The sequence below is a fragment of the Nanorana parkeri genome, unplaced genomic scaffold (genome assembly GCF_000935625.1).
Source record: "Nanorana parkeri isolate BGI_ZX_2015 unplaced genomic scaffold, ASM93562v1 scaffold39, whole genome shotgun sequence".
NCBI lineage: Eukaryota > Metazoa > Chordata > Amphibia > Anura > Dicroglossidae > Nanorana > Nanorana parkeri.
The window spans coordinates 262,903-284,059 of NW_017306307.1; the positions used below are offsets into that span (position 1 = coordinate 262,903).

The following is a 21,157-nucleotide window of genomic DNA, read 5'->3' on the forward strand; positions in this document are numbered from 1 at the left end:
ACAGCACAGTATATTAGATGCAGTACTTTACGTGGAAGTAGATTCTGAATTTTGTTCCAAAAAACACAGGCAGAGGGCAAACGTCTAGTCACCGCTATTGCCTGTGGTTTCCCTGCAACTGATCTTTTACTAATTACTGATTTACCACGCCTTGTGTCTGTATATGGAGGTGGCTATCTTGGTACAGGCAGGACTTTGCTTCCTCTCATCAGTGCCTCCAATAAAGAGAACTGTGAGCAGCACAGTAGCAGTATAACCAAGTCTCATTTCAAATATCATGGAACTTGCAGTCAGAAGCATTGGTGCCTTAGAGCCAATGCAAATCTGCACTTTTTGAGTTCAGATCCACTTTAAATAATCACGTGCTGGTTCTCATTAAGACAACACACAAAGAGCAACTAAATGTGTCATAGCTTATGCTCATTTAGTTACTTTTATGACAAGCCTTATTATTGTTTCTGGCCTGTTTTATTACTTTACCTTCTTACTTTTACAAAGTTCCCCATCAAATAGCCACTTCTATACTTGTTTGTGAAGTAAGGGAAAGTGGCCAGGCACTGTGAAAGTCTCTGGATCTTTAGATAAATTAGGCTTTAATTACCCATTCTACATGCATGACAACACGTCAGGCTCTGAGTTACCATCTGTTCAAATCCCTTGTTTACTTCTGGTGATCCCTGTTAGTGGCGACTGACCCAGTTCAAGGGCTGAAATTTCAGTACTGTAAAGGAATAGAAATGTGTCATAACTATAAATATATAATAGAAGGTTATTGTAACTTCTGCTAAAATGTAGGAGCATCCAGTCACTGCAAAATGACAAGGAAAAGCTTGTGGCTAATGTTCATTGTATTAAATGTGCATTTTGTGTAGCTGTTTTTTTCAAGGCTTCTGTTCAGGGAATACTCAGGGGAAGCATGAACATTTTTGGATTTAAATTCACTTAGAGATAGTGGCTCAAAATGTTCTTCTTAGCCCCTCTAGCTAATTCTTTCTGGTTATCAGTACTTTATTTTCTGAATTGCCCTGAATCTGAACCCGGGGTAAATCTGAACCTGGGGGAAGTGTAGTCCAGTTACAGATGTATGCACCAGCAGGAACACAGTGCAACATGAGAGGGAAGTTGCAGAACACAAAATCATACAAAAGTGTCAATATGCCACAGGAAGCCTACATACCTAATATTAGTACATATGCTGGAAGTTATTGGTTTGCATCAGATAGGAAAATATTTTATATTTATTTGAGGGTAGAGCTTAAAGTGACACTTAATTTAGGAGTTAAATCTTAAAAATGCATTTAAGTACCTTAAAGGAGAACTATGGGGTCAGGGCTTTTCTCATAGTTCTTCTAAGGGTCACGGGAGAACACAAACTAGCGTTCTCCCATGACCCAAAGCTCAGTATACCGCGAGCCACAGTTCACGTTATACTGAGACGCCGCAGCCGGAACGGATGCCGGCAATACTGTCTGGATCCACCCAGCTGCGGCATTGACACCTGGCTCTGTCTATCCAGAGTCAGAGTCAGCTGTGTCTGCCCCTCCCCAGCCTGTTTCGCCAGTCAGCGCTGGAGGATTGGATAGGGGAGGGGGTGGGATCCCTGCAGTGAGCTGTGAGTGACAGTCACAGCTCTCTGCAGGGATAGATCGAGAAGGGAGTGAGCGACGGTATGTGTTCGCTCACTTCCCGATCTACTGAGCCGACCTGTGACACTTTCATTGTCACAGGTCGGCTCAGATTATGAGGATGAGTGAAAATCACTCGCCTCATAATTCTCCTTTAACTATTATCAAAAATGTATCTTATTTGTGTATCACTCGGCTGTAGACCTCAAATCATCTCTGAATTGGTGCTGACACTGTCCTTCCTTCTGGAGGGGGGCTACTTTTGTTCCCCATGGTCCCTGTGCGTGATGTAAAGTACCCACCACTTCAAGCTCGTTCCTGTGATAGACTACAATCTCTCTTTTGGTTTACTAATTTTTATTGAAGTTTATCAAAAGAGCAAAAGACTGTTTATAGTCAGGGTATTTGAATGCAAATGTAACTCCTTTTAGTGTCACTTTAATAGACCCTACACTGCCCACGTGAATGAGCTGTCCATTATAACCAAGCGTCCACAATATGAGTCAGACATAAATTCATTTAAATCAGCTTTCACATCTCCTCCACAGAGATGAAGTGATTTTGATAATATTTACTTCTCCCTGTGGCAATTCTCCCAAGCCATTAAAAACAGGGCATTAACTATAGAATTAGGTTCTCTGGGTTGCCTTAAAATACAAAATAGGATATATTTCTCTCTATTGGAGGATATTCCCTTTTTTGGCACCAAATCCCACTGTCTCAGCTACCCCACCAGCTGTCCCTCATCTAGGTCTCAGCATACACCTGAATAAATAAGTTAATTTTCACTACCATGTTTACTTAACTTTTCATCTAAGGATATTTTCTAACCATTGAATAAAGAAACTGTAGTGGTAAGAATGCACCAATAGGTTTATTTGACTGTATTATACACTGCTTGGCCAAAAAAAGTCACACACTCTTATATTTTGTTGGACCACCTTTAATTTTGGTTACGGCATGCATTTGCCGTGGCATCATTTCAATAAGCTTATGCAATGTCACAAAATGTATTTCCATCCAGAGCTACGTTAATATTTACCAAGGTCTTGTAGTGATGATGGGAGAGTTAGATCACTGTGTAAAGTCTTCCTCAGTACACCCCAAAGATTCTCAATAGGGTTAGGGTCTGGACTCTGTGGTGGCCAATCGATGAGTGAAAATTATGTCTCCCTGAACTCCCTGAACACTCTTTCACAATCCGAGCCCGATGAATCCTGGCATTGTCATCTTGGAATATGTCCATGCCATCAGGGAAGAAAAAATCCATTGATGGAAAAACCTGGTCATTCAGTATATTCAGGTAGGCAGCTGACCTCATTTTTTGTGGACATAATGTTGCTGAACCCAGACCTGACCAACTGAAGCAACCCCAAGTCATAACACTGCCTGAAATCCAAGTGGTGATTTTTTCCCCCCAGACAGCATTTACACTTTCTTCATGTCTACGTGACTTGGGGTATGGCAAAGGGTGTGTTATTTACCTAAATATTTAGCAAGAAAATGTGCCTTCCTATGTCATAATGTGGTGTCCGGTAGATTATCCATTAATACGCCTGGCAGCACAAAGGTTAGTTTCTAAGTAGCAGACTTGTTGGTTATATTAACTAAGTCCTTTGGTAATAATTACCCACCACCATGGTTAGATTTACCATGATTCACCATTTAAATTAGGTACATCTATAAAAGGTGTGGCTTTTCCATGGATTTCGCCATGTATTTTGTTCCCACAATAAGTAGATATGATAATTAATAATTTTAGCACATGGGTGTTATTTTGAGTATCAAAGGTTGTATGTCTATTGACTCCCAAATGGGAAATTTTCCTTCATGAACTTGTGGCAATTATTTTAAAATCTGGGCTTTGTTTCTGCCTCTACAAAATACATATATTGTTATTCGCTGCCATTTTTCAAAATGATTTATATCTGTGTCAATATTCTTAGCAAAAATGAAAAAAGTATTTCCTGGACAGCAGTGTAGAGGTAATTAAAATGTGTTGGCTGCTAGAAGTTAAAGTACCTTTGATAATGCTGCCACCAAATCTAAGGACTTGTAAGCTGCAATACATTACATTTTTGTTCTTGGGTTTAGATAACTTTTAAAGTCCAGTAAGGGACTTCTGAAGAGAAATACACCAGCTAGAGATACTCTGGTCCCTGATTATGTAGTATTTCTGTTGTCTTTTGCATTGACTCAAGTTTTCCTTTCACACACTTCCAGCATTTCTGTTGTTCACTAGCTGTGCAGTAATTAAAATGTATTATTAATGAGTCTTTAGTTGTGTGCCTGTAGAATGTGTTTCATTTGATGTGATTTGGTTTAAATAAAGATATAGATATAAGAAAAGGGGGGCTGCTGGGAGAGATAATGATCTTTTACAGACTACAACTGATTGGTTACTTTATTAAGGTCTGTTATGTATGTGGTACTAGAGCGGGCTTTACAAAATGTAACAAAACTGTCTATGGAACGCCTATATTACAGCTAGCATTTTCTGTGTGTGTATATGCATGTGTATTCTGGAAAAGCAAAAAGAGCAGACATTACTGCAGGTCTATCAGATTAGCCACGTCAACAGAGCAAGTCAGAAACTAATTATAAAATAAGGAAACTATATATTTACAATGTAATTGAAGGATGCAGTGGAACACTGTGCTATGTATGCCCAGGCTATTGTACTAAGCCTGCCCTATGTACTACTACACTCTCACTTTATCATCAATATGGCCATGTGCCATTATGCTAAACGCACACCTATCTCCCTGAAGATATCTACCTTTAAAGAGACCAAGGCTTAATTGACAACAAGATTTAATGACTAAGGCACTGATTATTAAGTTGATGGTGTGTTTAAGGGGGCTACCCCGCTGTACTGTTCACAGTATAGTGATGCAGAGAGTGGTGCTGTAGTCATTATGTCAGCGCCGCTTTCTGATTTTTCCAAGACCGCCCACCACTGGGATATGATCAGAAGAAGAAAAGGACCTTGTGTGTTATGGGACCAACCTGAAGACTACTGCAATGCAAGAAAATAAAAATGTTGTACATTTCAGTGCTCTTCAAATTAAGACAACTTGCAAGTTTTTAGACTTTTTTTAGAAGGTGTTTAGGAATAGCAGCCTTTGTATTGCTCTCATTTTAGGTTTCCTGTAAGATTACCAGATGATCATACATAATGCATATGCATACTCCTTGTACTTGGCAACCTCATTTCCATATTATCACAACCATCTTGAGTAACTTGCAAAGAATGAACCACTGCACCAGATCCAATTTTAAATTTAAACACTAATGGGTCTATTTATAAAGAAATCATAGAGCCATTCGCCCTGTGGACCTCTGAGAACATTTATTCTGTGTGAATAAAGGCAACAGGAACTTTCTTAGTATATTTTCTTTTCAGGTCAAATGTAACATTGAGGAAATACCTCTTTCCTATGCTCCACGGTTCCTTCCAGTGGCCATAATGAAGAATTTTCCAAATGTTACATGCAACCTGAAAAGATAGTATACTAAGAATGTTCATGTTTGCCTCTATTGGCACAGAACAAACATTCACAGAGATTCACAGGGCAGATGGCTCAATGCATTGTTTATAAATATACTAGTAAGTTTCAAATTCTACCAAATTTTTCACAAACCCATGTCAGAAGCAAAACACAAATCTTTGTGTACACTGATCCCTATTTATAATGTAATTAAACTGGCAAGGGGGGTCCATGAACTGAAAACAGTTCAGGGTCCTTGGTATAACTAATCCACTGCTGCTTGGATACAATTATTATATTGAATTGTAGTGCACTCCGGTCAAAATTAATAATTAAGTCCTGAGAAGCATACAGGAAGTTAGCTTACTTGATGAGTTTTTCATCCAGACATTGTTGCACTTCACCACACTCCCTAAGCCCCAGACTCCTGTACACAGCAAGTTGCCCAAGGGCCACCCTTTGGTACATACTGTGGGGCCAGAGAGTCATATCAGCCAGTAGTTAGCATTTTCCCTCCTTTCCCTTCAAGGTGCTTACCCTGAAATAGTGTCAAGAGAAGCATTTCTGGATTTTTCCATGTGGTTGTGCATCAAGGGAACTGTGATGTAGGGAAAGGCTAAAAATACCCTCCACCATGGCACAGGGCACTGATTTTTACAGGGGGCTGTATGGAGCACAAATGTAGGGCAATGGTTTGTATGGGAAATTATTTCTAGCAGTCTCATTTAACATGTCCCCAATCTCCAACCATGCTTGTAGAAGGCCCACAATTTCTGACCATTTCCTGCAGTAACTTCACAAATTCTTCTGTAGCATTCAATACTGAATATAATGTCTGGCCCTTTAGTGATGTTATGGGCTGTACTTGAGGCTCCCAATAGTTAGTCAGTTGACCACCACTGTTCTAGACTAACAAAGTTTTCTTTTTTCTTTACTAGTTTATGTAAATTAACCCTATTGCTATTTAAATACACCAATATTAAGAACACACGGCAGTCTGCAACGATAGTCCTGACATATATCGTGTGATGTTATCAGTAATAGTAACGCAGCAACTGTTTTTATTGACATTGCCGATTTTATCTCTGCTCTGGAGATTATGGGCTAGGTATCCCTTTTTTCCTCCTCTCTTTTAATATAGATCTTGTTTTGCAATTTATGATGCTCTTAGCAATTACAGAGGGCATGCGCTGAGAAAGGAAAAATCGATCTGCAGTGTGTAAATGGAATATTTCAAGCCCGGCCTTTAATCTGACTCATATAAATGTCTTTTCCGATATTGATTCAGTAGCTGAAAGAAGGGTTGTATCTACTTAATAAAATATAGCAGGCAAATTCCCTGTTGAGTACTTGTAGAAGCGGGCCGGCTTCCTCTCTATAAATGCCGGGATATTGTCTTAAAGACACATATGAGTTTCAGGGCTGCTGGCTGATTTAATCAAGCGTGGAGCCGTGCTTAATAAAATGGCCAGCGGCAATACAGTTCATCTCTGATATGTTAATTTCGTGACTGTTCATATCATTTTTTTGGTCTTGTAATGTAACACAGAGTTTATCCTTGCCATCATGGCATTGATAAACTAATAATGACAATACAGTTTGTCACAGAGAAGATTTGCCAGTGGAAAATCAGAGAACCTTAAAGAGGACCAGTTACATTTGGACCTAAAGCCCATTTTTAAATTTGTATAACTATACAATTTACTTATGTTATAGTTATATTTGCCCTCAAGCTTCATGTTTTCAGTCTAGCTCTGGTCAGAGGTCATCTGAAGTCTAACAGTCACTGCTTGACCTCACATACGTTTTCCCAGGTTTAGAGTGTACAGTGTGGGAGGTCAGGCATTCAACATGGCAGTAACTCTCAGACCTTTGGTGACATCTGGCATCCCAGATAGCAAGCAATTGGACTGCAAGTTTGAAAATGACTTGCTAAACTATTGCAGACTTGCAAAGCTTCACAATTTTGTTGCACAATTACAGCAAGTCTGCATTGCAAGTCTCCAGACGAGCGAGCTTGCAGAGCTCTTGCTAAGACCTGCAGGACTCTTGCTGTAGACTTGCCGAGCAAATTTGCTACAAATTCAAAAAGTGTCAACTAGAACTTGTGCTGCAAGTGTTCTGCAAGTCTACAACTTGCCAGGAATATGTGCAGCAAGTTAACAAAAATTACAATTTCACCCTGCCACAAGTTTGTAGCAAGTTATCCTTGCTATCTGGGATCCTGACATAAGCTAAACTGTCAGACTCAGACAAAGCAAGTTAAAATGTATGAAATGCTGAGTGTGCAGCGCTAAGGGTCAATAATAACAATACAAATAAAGGTGATAATAAACTAAAATGTCCAGTGTATTAATGTATCAGTGAACAATATATACAAGAAGGCCCAATGTCTGTTCAATAAGGTCTGTGTGCAACAAATTTTATGTGACCTCTATGTCACCACATGAATCACTATCTTCCTAGCAAATTATAACAATATTTTATAAGTGCAACAAAATGATGTTGTGAACACAGCTACTAAATACATAAAAAATAATGTTGTGCTGTTTGAAATAACAAATCTTAAACACTTATAGATGGTTTTCCATCTAACATAAAGTGATGAACAATAACCGTGATTAAGTCCAAAGTGAATAAAAGTATGTAACTATGCAGATAAAAAAGACCAAAAGGTGCTTGCACAACACACTGCCCACACTGTGTAATTATCCATGTCTGCCCCCTATGGAGTGTGCACCCCATAGGGGGCAGACGTGGATACTTACACACGGTGTGGGCAGTGTGTTGTGCAAGCACCTTTTGGTCTTTTTTATCTGCATAGTTACATACTTTTATTCACTTTGGACTTAATCACGGTTATTGTTCATCACTTTATGTTAGATGGAAAACCATCTATAAGTGTTTAAGATTTGTTATTTCAATCAGCACACCATTATTTTTTTATGTATTTGGCAGCTGTGTTCACAGCATAATTTTGTTGCACTTATAAAATATTGTTATAATTTGCTAGGAAGATAGTGATTCATGTGGTGACATAGAGGTCACATAAAATTTGTTGCACACAGACCTTATTGCACAGGCATTGGGCCTTCTTGTATATATTGTTCACTGAGACATTAATACACTGGACATTTTAGTTTATTATCACCTTTATTTATATTGTTATTATTGACCCTTAGCGCGGCACACTCATCATTTCAACTATTCTTGACCTTAGTGTCCATAGCGCAGCAGCTTTTTGATAGTATTTTAATATAACCCATAAGCGCATATTTTATAACTTTATAAGTTAAAATGTATGTATAGACAAAGTAAAAAAAAAACAAAAAACATTTAGCACCTCTCCAATACATACATTTGCCAATGTTTTTTCCCTTAATACAGGAAATCCAGTAAGCTCCTTACTTCCCTTGTTCCATGCCTGTGCTGCACTGACATCAGTGTTGACAGCCTTGCCCAGTTCACTACTGTAAACTATTATAGTATACTATGTTATACTATACTATGGTATAGTCTGAGTTCACATCCTGTCTTGGGTTGACAACACTGACCCTACATAGATACAGTATTGGGAGTGATCATTGTCACCCTAGGACATGAAGTGTGGTATTGGCAGGATAACCAGGTAAAAACAAAGGGGGAAAAAAAGATATCCGATGCAGCTACCTAATCTATGAACTGGTAAGTTGCAACATATTACATATTTGGTTTGGAAATACTTTAAGGTGTTTCATAAGTAAGCCTGTGCAATTATAATGACTAAAGACTGGATATTTAGATTCTTGCATAAGCTCAATCATGACTGATTCTGTTTAAAATTGACTGGTAAATTAGCTAGAGTTTCTGCCTCATACATATGAATCAGAGCAGGGCTAAGCATTTGCCTTAGGTTACATGCAGAATGGCAATGTGTTCTTGACTGTGCCAGTATGAATTTATGCTTTGGCACTCTTCCTGCGGCCCTTTTGGGTTATTTTTTTGAAAAATAATCTTTGCTGTGACTGCCTGTGGAGGACACATCACCATTGTTAGCTTGCCCTGAAGACACTCAAAGAACACTATTTTGGTGCATTTAGTATTTGTTAACTGCAATATTGTGTACCGTGGTCACAACAGAAATGATCTCTAAGATAATTCATAGTGATGTTAAGAGCAAATGTGGACCGACATCCCAATCACAAACCTGCACAAACCCTAACCTAGGGAAGCACATTTGAATTCAAATGAAGGATTATTGTAGTCAAAATTCTCACCGTCTGTAATGGAAGGGGCAACCCTGCAGGGCTCAATATATCAGCAGTGGGTTATAACAAGATCATTCTGGATGATATTCCAATGCCCATATTTCAAGAAAGGTCTTGAGCTTTCTTATTCAAAAATTGTGGCCCAGTTATGGTATTTACAAAAAGCCAAGCTTGAATGCCTTTTGACTCTTCTGACCAATCCATATTCTCCTTACTTTTCCATTTTTGGCACTACGCCCACAAATAAAAAATGCCACTGTCCTGGATGACATACTCTGTGATATTTAAGGCTCCTTTATAAGTCCCCTTCCTGTCATTTAGCATACGATCTTTGTTTAATGGGGAGCATGGGTGTGTGTGCTTATAGCTATGCAATCTTGAGAAGGTCTATATTTGCAAACCCTTTTGGATTGGCTCCAAGCCACACTGGTGAAGCAAAAAGACATGAGGTTTTAAGTGACTCTGTCTCTGAAAACTTCAAAAATAGTTACCCTGCAAAGAAGATAGTAAACGCTTACCTATCTTGTCAGCCATATGAAGTCTCTTGAAAACTGGCTCTTCCCAGGGTGTCAGTGTTTCCTCAACCCCCTCCCCTTCCTTTGCAGAATTTTTTTTTTCTAAAGTTTGATTTTAGCAAATCTATTTTTAGACTTAAAGTGGATCTTGCACATCCCAAAGAGCTATCATAAATGCCCTACTATATTGTGAAGAACAAACATACCTACAAGGCCTTCGTATCCAGTGCCATCCTCTTTTCAGCTGTTATTCTCATAGTGCAGGTCTCGTTCTGTGCCGCCATTTTTGGCCAGCTACTTCTTCTGGATTTTTGCAGCCAGCCCCCTCATAGCTGAAGAATGGAGATATTGTATGAATAAGCATACTTACAAGGTTTTCGTATCCAGCGTCATCCTCTTCTCAACTGCGGTTCTGGTAGTGCCTATCTGGTTCCATCATTTTTATTTTTTCATCAGGTGGCTGTCTCCTCTGGATTCTTGCAGCTGCCCCCCCCCCCCCCCCGTGGTTCTGAGACAGGACAGAGCGACCCCCCCATACGAAAAAATCTAGTGCATGTACATTATATTTTCATTCTCATAGCCATGGAAGCAAGATATTGTACAAATTCTCTAATAGTGGAACATATTCCTCCTGGAATATCTGATGTGGAAGGCTGCAGGAGGAAGATGCCTAGGTCAAGGAAAGTGAAAGAGATCACAGTTATAAGACTATAAAAAAGGTATTTTTCATTCATTAGGTAGAAAAGCTGTTGGCTTTTAGGGGGAGGGGGGCAAAGGACATGGAAAATACTTTTATTTTTCATAAAAGTTTCACTTGACAATGTTATTCGAAACATAAGCATTTATTTACTCTTCGTTATATAGGTGTGCCAGTTTTAAAGAATAGTTTTCAGCAAGCATTTGCTTGGCATGGCTCCATTGAAACTCAAGCTTTACTCTGATTTCATGTTTATTCACTAAGAAAAAAAAAGGATCTGAGTCATACCAGATTTTAAACGAAGGTAGCTCTTCCTATAAAATGTCACAGGCATTTTGGCCAACTCAAAAGAAGGCCAAAAAGTCTTAATAAAAGCTTCTTCTCTCACAATAACAAAGATAAAAAAAGTTAAGAGTGTACGTGAAAATGAAAGCAGCAAGGTCTTTGAAAAATTTATACACCAGTAGAATTAATACTGTCATACAGCACCGTGTCAAAAGACCCAACAGAGGAGAATATTAATCCATTAAAAAAAAATATCAAAGGTTTCCGTCTTTGAGTGTAAAGAAACAATTTGAATAATTTTTGACCCTTCCTTCCGAAGTCGGTGGGTCAAATTGAACCTACTATTAAAATTCTGTAATATCTTCCTTTCGTTAGCATTTCAAAACGCAATTTAAATATTCACAGAGCTCTTTTTAATAAACTTAACAATTTAAATATTCACAGAGGCGCCGCTTTTTTTTTTTTTTAATAAACTTAACAAAATTCAGGTAATTTTCTTCAACTTTCTTGATTGAAGGAAGGCAGTAGGTGCAGATATAAAATAGATGTACAGCTACGAGCAAAAGAAATCAATTATATATAAGAAATAACATAACACATGGAAAGAAATTAATCAAAATTTTCTAGTCTATGATTCTCTACTCTGCTACCTGGAGGCTAGAAATGTAAATGAAAAAAAGCAACATTCTCCTGGTGATAAGAGAAAAATTAATAAAAAAATATTTCCATCCTACAAGATCCCCTGATGCAACTCCTGTTAAAGTGACTGAGTGGCTGCAGGAGGAACTTAACTCATTTAAAATAGATTTTTTAGAAGCTAGAGAAATAGCACTTTTATTCTTGCTGTTAAGCTCAATTACATAAGGCTTATGTGGTCTTGCAATGGCCACAGAACTAACAAACCTTCATTAAAGTGCTCTGTGGGATGTACAAGAGCCTTGCTTGTGAAGAACTGTCTTAGAGTTTATCTTTGCTAAGTATCTGAAGGTTTCCAGCTAGAGTTTCAGGAGAATTTGTGGCAGGCTAGTTTTAGCAGATAAGACTTAAAGTTGTGATAAGTGGATCCGATATGACAAACAAATCTGATACTGCATATTTTCTGAAGAATATCAAAGCTTCTGATAGGCACAACATTCTTTTTGCTATGAAACTGAGCATTTTTAGACTTGTTTTATCAAAATTAAATAAAATCTAAACTCAATCAGTAAAATCTCATGTAAGCTTTAATATTTTATTGTTCAAATTCTGTTTTTATTATATTTACATCTGCAGCTTTTAATATACCGTGTTATGCAGGTCCTTGTTCAGGCACTTCCTGATATGGGGTGGCAACTGTTTTCCAGTTGTGTTCCTGATTGTTACCTTGTGACACACCCTAAAGAAGACACCTAAAGTGCCCGTGCTGATACACATTGCTCTGGCAAGGTCTGCTGTGAATTATCTATAAGTATCTGCTTGAAGATTGTCATTACTAAACATTTCCAAAGGTGTACTTGTTGTCATTTCTAAGATATTGGTAAAGTTCCTCTTTAACAGTGGCCTTACCGTAGCTAGTAATTTCCAGTCATTCACAATCAGGTATTTTGGGTCTGTGTTTCTTAACATCTTTTTTTTTTGTTTGTTTTGTTATTTTCTACTCTCTTCAACCTGGTTATGATGGTTGTTGTTTACCAAGTAGCCCCTCTTGTGTGTTTGCCAGATATCCTCTAATGTCAGAATTGTTACTTATCAAACTGCTCAACGTATTTATATATTTTCCAAAACAATGTTCAGTTACTATTGTCCTCCAACACACTTGGTTTATGCATACGATTTGTTAGTTGATACATTTTCTGTTATTTGGATTTTTGTTTTCATCTCCTGGGTTATATGCTCTGTGGGTTGAAAACTTGTGTTGTAGCAGACACGAAACAAAGGATACCAAGCTTAACTTTGGCACAAGAACATTTCCAGCAGACTAGAATGTCTCTGTGATCAATTCTTGTCTTCAGCAGAGGCTAGACATAGAGGAAGGCAGGAAACTATCACGCTTAGAAGTGAAAGTTACATTTTCACAATTTTTTTTCTTTTGCAGTTAATATATGTGAGCCGGTTTTATAAAAGCCCAAAGATTGTTGCTGTACATGAGAAATCATCGGTGGACAGTTTACAATGGGCCTTTTCACAAAAACTGATTTTTGCTTGGCTGTCTTGGGTTATTGCACACTGATGTGTTTTCTTCTGTGTTACTATTACTATTATTATTATTATACAAGATTTATATAGCGCCAACAGCTGGCACATCTCTCTACAAAGTGGAGGGAGACAGTACAGTTACAATACAATTTCAATACAGTAGGTAGGAGGGCCCTGCTCGTGAAAGCTTACAATCTAGTAGAAGGGGTAAGGTATACAAAAGGTAACAATTGTGTGGGATGAGTTAATAGAAGTAAAAGGACAGTTATTATGTTGAGTTGGGATCGGCTTCCCTGAAGAGAGGAGTTTTCAAGGATCACCTAAAGGCGGACGGAGTAGGAGATAAGCGCACAGATTGGAGTAGGGAGTTCCAGAGGATGGGAGCAGTATGAGTTGCCAAATAAACTCATACTGCTAAAAATAAAAGGACCCATTGGTTATTATGGTTTCAGTTTGTAAGCTTTAAAATGCTATCACCTTTTGTATCAGTTGTCCCTCTATTTTTAATTGTAAGCTCTCACAGGCAGGGCCCTCCTAACCATCTTGTCTTGAATTGTAACTGCAATGTCTTCCTTACATTGTAAAAACTGTTGGTGCTATATGAATATAATAATAATAATAAAGTAAAAAAGTAAAGTAAAATAAGGCACTGTGGCTTAGTGGTTGGCACTTCTGCCTTGCCGCACTGGAGGGTCCCTGGTTTGAATCCCGGTCAGGACACTATTTGCAAGGAGTTTGTCTGTTCTGCCTGTGCTTGCATGGGTTTCTTCCCACACTCCAAAGACATGCTGGAAAGTAAATTGGCTCGGTATGCATGTGAGATTGAGACCTTAGACTGTAAGCTCTTTGAGGGCAGGGACTGATGTGAGGGTGCAATATGTACAGCTTTGCGTAAATTATCGGTACTATATACTGTAAATACCTGAAATAAATAAAAAGATAAATTGCCTATTATATTTTCTGTTTGTAGGTATTAAAAATGTTGGTTTCTGTTTTAGTTAAAAAAAAAAAAAAACTTTTTTAAAGCAGAGAGCGACAAATTTATCTTTTCTAATTTTTCTGTTTTATTCTGATTCTTTGTGTTCTCTGTTCTGCATTTAAAGAGCCCCTCTCAGCAATCTTCTATCTTTGAACGATGTGTACGTTTGGTGTCCTATTTTTCCAGCCACTGCCATGTATTGCCCCCAACCCATCTATACAGCTATACCTTTTTTCCCTTTTAATTAGTTCCAATCACCCAATGCGATAACAAGCCTCTCCAGCTGCTGGAGGACCTCATTATCTTCCTCTGGGAGGTCACAGAATCTCTGATTATAGCAAGCGATGCTGGAAATTGAGAGCTGGCTGTAATAGGGCTGTGTATGGCCTCTCAGTAGTTAGCCGTAGACAAAATATAGGCGTTAGAAGATCAGAATGCTGAAAGATCTTTCTTAAGATCAATCTTTATCAAAACATGCATGGACATTGTGGCTGAACGTGCATATGTGTTAAAAAGACATGCTTGATGCTGGTCTTATCTCAGGGAAACAAGTCATCATTTTAAGGAAGATCCATTTAGAATTACTAAAATTTAGAATTAAGAATTTAGAATCTACTGTTTTTTTGTTCTCCTGACAATGGATGGTCAGAAGGTCTCTGTAGATGCCACAATGTGTCCAAAACAGATTGCAAAGACAAGACAATGATCATTATAGATGGTCTAGGTGGCCTATAGGTGGCCTAGATGATCATAAAACATACTGGGGGGAATTTATCAAAACTGGAGCAGGCAAAATATGGAGCAGCTGTGCACGACAACCAATTAGCTTCTCTCTTCAGTTTGTTCAGTTGAGATTTGAAAATGAAAGAGGGACGCTGATTGGTTGCCGTGGACAGCTGCTCCATATTTTGTCTGCTTCAGTTTTGATAAATTCCCTTCCCTGTATGTAAAATGTATTTGTGCTGAGAGAGTCTCCTTGGTCTCCATATTAGATTCAGCACACTTTAAACCTCAATTACAGTGGAATAAAGTTGTTACAGTGGAAGTAGGTTGTGAGATAGACTAACAACCTACATTTTCCATAGCCATGCTTTAATTTTCTTGTTAGAGAAGTTGTGCAGGAAGTCTGGATATAACTGCATAGTCCAATAAACGCCAGAGTTAGACTCCGTTCCTCTTACTTAGTTCCTCTGTAATCAGCACTTAGTAGCGGACATGCCCAGACACACCCCCTCTTTTTCTCTCCAATACAAGTCTATGTGATAACACATGTGATAAGGGGAGTGACTGTTACCCACCTCTACCAGCACAGAACACTGCAGTGGGAGAGCCAGAAGCATCATTTTATTTTCACTCAGAGAAAAAAAAGGTATTTTAAGGCATTTCTAAGCAGAAATCAGTTATAAATCGTAACATGGGGTACAGGACTGTAAAGGTGTGAGAATTGAATTGGGCTTTAATACTGACCTGTTTTAGATGGAAGGAGCAAGACTTACAATGACGTCACTGTAATCATACTATCTGGCTGCCTCCTTAACTCTCTATAGTGTGCCTTACTATAAAAATACTGTATATGGAGTTTGTTATATTGTATTTAAGGTTTGTTATGTTGTATTTGCAGTTTGTTGTATTGTATTTGAGGTTTGTTATAATGTATTTGATGCTTGATATGTTGTGTTTGAGGCTTGTTGTATTGTATTTGAGGTTTGTTGTATTGTATTTGAGGTTTGTTGTACTGTATTTGAGGCTTGTTGTATTGTATTTGAGGCTTGTTGTATTGTATTTGAGGCTTGTTATAATGCATTTGATGCTTGATATGTTGTGTTTGAGGCTTGTTGTATTGTATTTGAGGTTTGTTGTATTGTATTTGAGGTTTGTTGTACTGTATTTGAGGCTTGTTGTATTGTATTTGAGGCTTGTTGTATTGTATTTGAGGTTTGTTGTACTGTACTTGAGGTTTGTTGTATTGAATTTGAGGCTTGTTATATTGTATTCACAGTTTGTTGTATTGTATTTGAGGCTTGATATGTTGTGTTTGATTCTTGTTGTATTGAATTTGAGGCTTGTTATATTGTATTCACAGTTTGTTGTATTGTATTTGAGGTTTGTTGTCCATAAAACTGGAAACATTTTTGAAAAAAGTACCAGTCTTGCTCTGAACTTAGCTATATGAACTTTGTTTTTAGGTCCACTGGAGGATGCCATAGAGGATGACGAGGAAGACTGTTTGTCCGAGGAGAATGACATTGTCTCTAAAGAAGATTTTACTCTAGAAGAAAGTTTCACTTCGGAGTTTGAGCCGGAGAATATGTCCTGTGAACATGTGGAATATTTCTGCAATAAAGGTAATTGTCCAGCCTTGTGACACATCTTATGCCAGTTTTCAGTTTCAGTTTTGGATACAACCTCTATCACATGTCACAGGCCAATGGAGAGGTAGGAATACTACCTCTTCTATGGCATGGACCTGATATGTTTAGAGATTGATGGGGTCTCGTTAAAGCCAAACTCCAGCTAACTAAATATACAAATCAAACACATATAAGGGATCCTTTTGAATTGCCAAAGCATTTTTATTGTTGTCAATCCAGTCCTGAGATTTACACAGCTCTGCCACACAGAACAGTCCTTTCTGGCTGGGCAGGAGACCTGATTTTGCACTGATACAGTTCAGTAACCCTTAGAGATCGTGTCCCTTCCCCAGCCCTTGACTGTACAGTGAAAGAAGAAGCAGCAGACTAATAAGCTCATCTTTCTGTCACTCTGCTCTCTCTTTATATCAGCATGCCCCTTGCACTGCAACACATGCAGTTGGCTCCTTGTGCTGCTCCCCTAGTCTGTTCATTGTCCATGTTACTGAATATCCACACTTCGGTACTGAGGGAGGATCTGCAGGAGCCAAGGTATTGCACCCGTGAGCTACTAATTGTAGTTGTAATGCTTTATTGGCTCCAATACCAAAAAAATGTAATGCACATTATGAGGAAGTTTGCATTTATTACATTTTTTTAAAGGAGAAGTATTGGGAGAGTAAAATGTAGTCTTCCCAATAGTTTGAGCTAGTGTGTGACACTACAGCTGTCACGCCTCAGCTCTATAGCTCGAGATCACAAACCACTGATCACTGAGCTCACAGCTTCTCTCTGCAGAGAGCAGTGACTGTCAGTCACCACTCCATGCAGGGATTCCCCCCTCCCCCTTTCTGTTCCTCCATTGCTCATTGGGGGGGATAGATGGAGAGGGGAGCACAGCTGGCTCTGGCTCTAGAGAGGCAGTATCAGCTGTCGATATTGTCCGCCGGCGTGTTCTGCGCATGCCCGCCGCCATTTCGGAGGCGGAGTGTGTGACGTCAGATGACGGTGACGTCACACGCTGAACGAGCGGCGGCCATATCAGCTGCCATTTTGAAAAAGAGATCTAGGTATATACTAAGATGGCGGCGCTCGAACATGCGGGCGCCGCCATTTTGGTGTATACCAAGATCTACTCCAAAATGGCAGCTGATATGGCTGCCGCTCATTCTGCGGTTTCAGTGTGCAGTTTCGGATTCGGAGGCTCATTGCCTCCGAATCAAAAACAACATAGAAAATTGTTTCCTTTGAAAAAACGAATGAAAACGTTGTTCATTTGTTTCCTCTCAGAAAATATTTTTTTTTGTTGTGCACATGTCTACTATAGATCTCTTTTTAATAAAATGTGGAATATTCCTTTAACTCATCTGCTTCTGTAATCACAACATAAATATGTCTTAGGGGATTTTAGGCTGAGCAGGCAGAGCAGAGCTTGTTTACAGCAATAGATAAATCTATTTATACGAAATCTTAAATGTTATCTCGTTTAATGATTGCAGGTCTCCCAGAGATCTTTGTTATGCCTATTTAGTGCAATAATCTGAAGAGTTGTGTCTGTTACCCTGCTGCCGGCAACCTATACATCTATACATCCGGACAGCACAGTATTGTTAGTGGTAAAGCCAGAATAAAGTTGCTACAGAAGAGACCTCGGCTCTTCTCATTATTACCATTGTCACAGCATTGTAGAAATGTTTAATCATCCAATAAACACGACATTAAACAGGTTCTATGCAAAGTAAATTGGTAAAAAATACAATCCAGGTCTAAATGTATATCATCGGAAGGAAATGATGGGGATATGGAGCCTTTGAAGGCTCAATCCTGGTAAAACCGATGTTTCTGTTTTAGTTGGATGCTGGGGGGCTGATTAACTCATCAGAGACACTGGTGGCAAGTCCTCAGCTCCGCCCACCTGTCATAGTCATTAGGGTGAACTCCGGCCTTACCTTCAGTCTTACACAGTTGTAGCGGCTCCTCTCCTGCATTAAGATTGCCTACTCTGATTTCACTGCACAATGTGAGCTTTGCACAGTGTGCATTAGAAACTACAACAAGTCAGATAGAGCCAGTTTGATTTCCTGGCTGATGGATGTCCCACATCATTTGGCTCTTTCCTCCCTCAGCCTGACTGTCCCTAGCCTACCTCTTTCATTCATGTGATTTAATGCCTTTCAATCGTGGAAGCTCAACATCACATGCAAGTGTTACCTAGGGAGGTCTGTATGCAAAAAGACTCACACCTGCCCATGAAGGCTAGACATGTAAATTTAGTTGAAAGTGGAATGCTTGTTTAACGAAAATTTGGATCTGAAACTAAATCGCACATGTGACAGTTCTCTGGCCAATCAGATATTTTTTGGGGGGGCTGTTGGGTGTTGATGGCTGTTGGGTGTTGCATTACAAGAATGGTCATTTTTGTAGATCGCTCAGAAATGAAAATTTGGACAGATACGAAATCCAAATAACAAACCAAATCATACTTTGTTTAATAAAACGTATAAAAATAAAAATGTAAGGACAGCATGAAAACTCCCAAAACTACCCTTTTTTGGAAAGTAGACACTCCAGAGTGATCTGATTTTTTTTGCAATGTTTTGGAATGCAGAAACATGCTGGTATTGAGGGGGATGAACACATGGAGCTTGGTAATGGTACAGGTCACACATGGAGGGAGACGGAGTTGAAGGGGTTAATGTACAGGTCACATGCAGTAGGGGGTTGGAGATGAAGGGGTTAATGTACAGACATGCAGGATAAGGGAGATGAAGGGGTTAATACACACATCAGAGTAGAAATAGAATGGAGCTAACACCGAGAAATACTACAGCCGAACTGATAACGCTGAGGGCGTCTTAATATGCACATTACGCAGGCATGCTGGTGTATGTTGTGAACCTATGATGTCATGCGTTGTAATGCGTTGTTAAAACACATTACAGTGTTTGCTCTTTTAGCTTTTTTTGTATCACTTGTATGTGATTCTTATGCACTTCAGCGCATTGCAAAGCTTTACAGCAGGGGTGGTGGGCAAGCTCTGACCCTCCAGCTGTGGTGCAACTACAAACCCCATTAGGCATTGCAAGACCCCCAGAGGCAAATGCATTCTGGGATTTGTAGTTTTACCACAGCTGGAGAGCCGGAGTTTGCCTAGCCCTGCTTTACAGCATGCAGTAATATGTTATGCAACAATGCTCTTCAGCGCACACCAAAGCAGTGCTTTGGTATCAACCCGCGCCCCATAGGACTTTTTCTTGTGTCGGGACTCCATTGGCCAACACTACTGGAGTGAACGAGCCCTGAAATCACACATACGTTAAAACAAATGGGAAAAAAACCTTTGGAAGCTGCAGGGTTATCCTTACAAAGTAGCATGGTACTGCTGAAGTGTCTCAAAAATGTGATCTTGTCCATGTGCTACTGCTACTGGCCCTTTTCACACATGCAGGGGTGACCTGAGTTGTATCACACTGAATCAATGCTGGTCACCGCTTGGACACATAGCAAACGATTGTTTTCTATGTGCCCTGTTCACACCACAACCCAGCTGTGACAGGCGGCGCACTGCGAAACTAAGAGCATAAGAGAGCACAACGGCATAGTGTAGTAGTCCTTATTTATTAGAAAAGTTGACTAAAACCAGACGCACTCACAAATGTGGATCCTGTATTAAGGCAGATAAGTGAAAGAGGAATCATTTGGAAATCTGTATTACTGTCCTGACCACTGGAGGATCTCATGATAAGAATGGAGCCAGAGGTGAGTTGGACGTGAGCCATCTCATAAGCCGGCGTGCACTTGTGTCTTACATTTCCCTTGACGGTCTTTCAGTTCCATCAACTTAAAGCTCTTCTGTCCACACAAGAATACAGTTGCTAGGTACGCGTTTCCCTCCAACTTCTGGTGGGTATTTTTAAGCTTATGTGTGATTTCAGGACGTGTTCACCCGTAGTAGCGTTGCCCAATACAGTCCCGACACAAGAAAAAGACCTGTGAGACTTAATCAGTGTCCTATGATACTAACGTGCTGCCTTGGTGTGTGCTGAGTAATAGAAGGACTTGTTGCATAGCGCGGGGTAGGTAAAACTCTGACCCTACAGCTATGGTGAAACAACAAATCCCATCATGCATCTGCTTCTGGGACTCATTCTTCACCTTAGGGCTTGGGTTATAACTCCGTGTATCGGTTGCCTTATAATATATAATATAAGATCAGTTGAAAAAAATCCCTCATATGTAGTGACTGCTGCCCATCCCGTTCAACAACTTCCTGATGTGCTGCAAAAAATGCAGCATGCCACCACACGGCAGTGCAGCGCACCATGCTGCTGTTTGGGAATCTGAATGGTGTGTGCACATTGTACACTACCGATAAAGTTAAAAAAATTTAAACAGTGACAGCTCTGACATATGGGGGAATTCATAAAAACTGGAGCAGACAGAAACTGCAGCAGTTGCCCATGGCGACCAATCAGCCTCTCTTTAATTTGTTCAGTTAACCTTTGAAAATGAAAAAGAGAAGCTGATTGGTTGTTATGAGCAGTTTTTATGAATTCTCCCCCCAGTGTGCGATACAACGTATGATGCCGGAGCTACCATGATGCAATAGCCCGCCTGCTAAAATGCAAAGTTATAGTGGACGGGCTAGTGTGAACGGGCCCTTAGAGGCATGAGAACCCCACATATTTTTTTCTTTTACATATTACAATATTTTTATATTGCAGTTCTAAATAGGATATGACGCTTTGTCGGCCGTTTAGTGGACTTCTTTACAGCATACTTAAGCATGACA

At 39.4% G+C, this 21,157-nt stretch overlaps 1 protein-coding gene across 2 annotated transcripts in view; it reads left to right on the forward strand.

Annotated features, from left to right (window-relative positions):
* The window catches only part of ZFPM2 (zinc finger protein, FOG family member 2), a 341,648-nt gene that overhangs the window by 51,938 nt on the left and 268,553 nt on the right, over positions 1 to 21,157 (forward strand). For both annotated transcript variants that reach the window (XM_018570969.1, XM_018570976.1), the window contains exon 2: positions 16,201 to 16,359. In XM_018570969.1, coding sequence (XP_018426471.1) covers positions 16,201 to 16,359 — 159 coding nt within the window. The remainder of the gene's footprint in view (positions 1 to 16,200; positions 16,360 to 21,157) is intronic.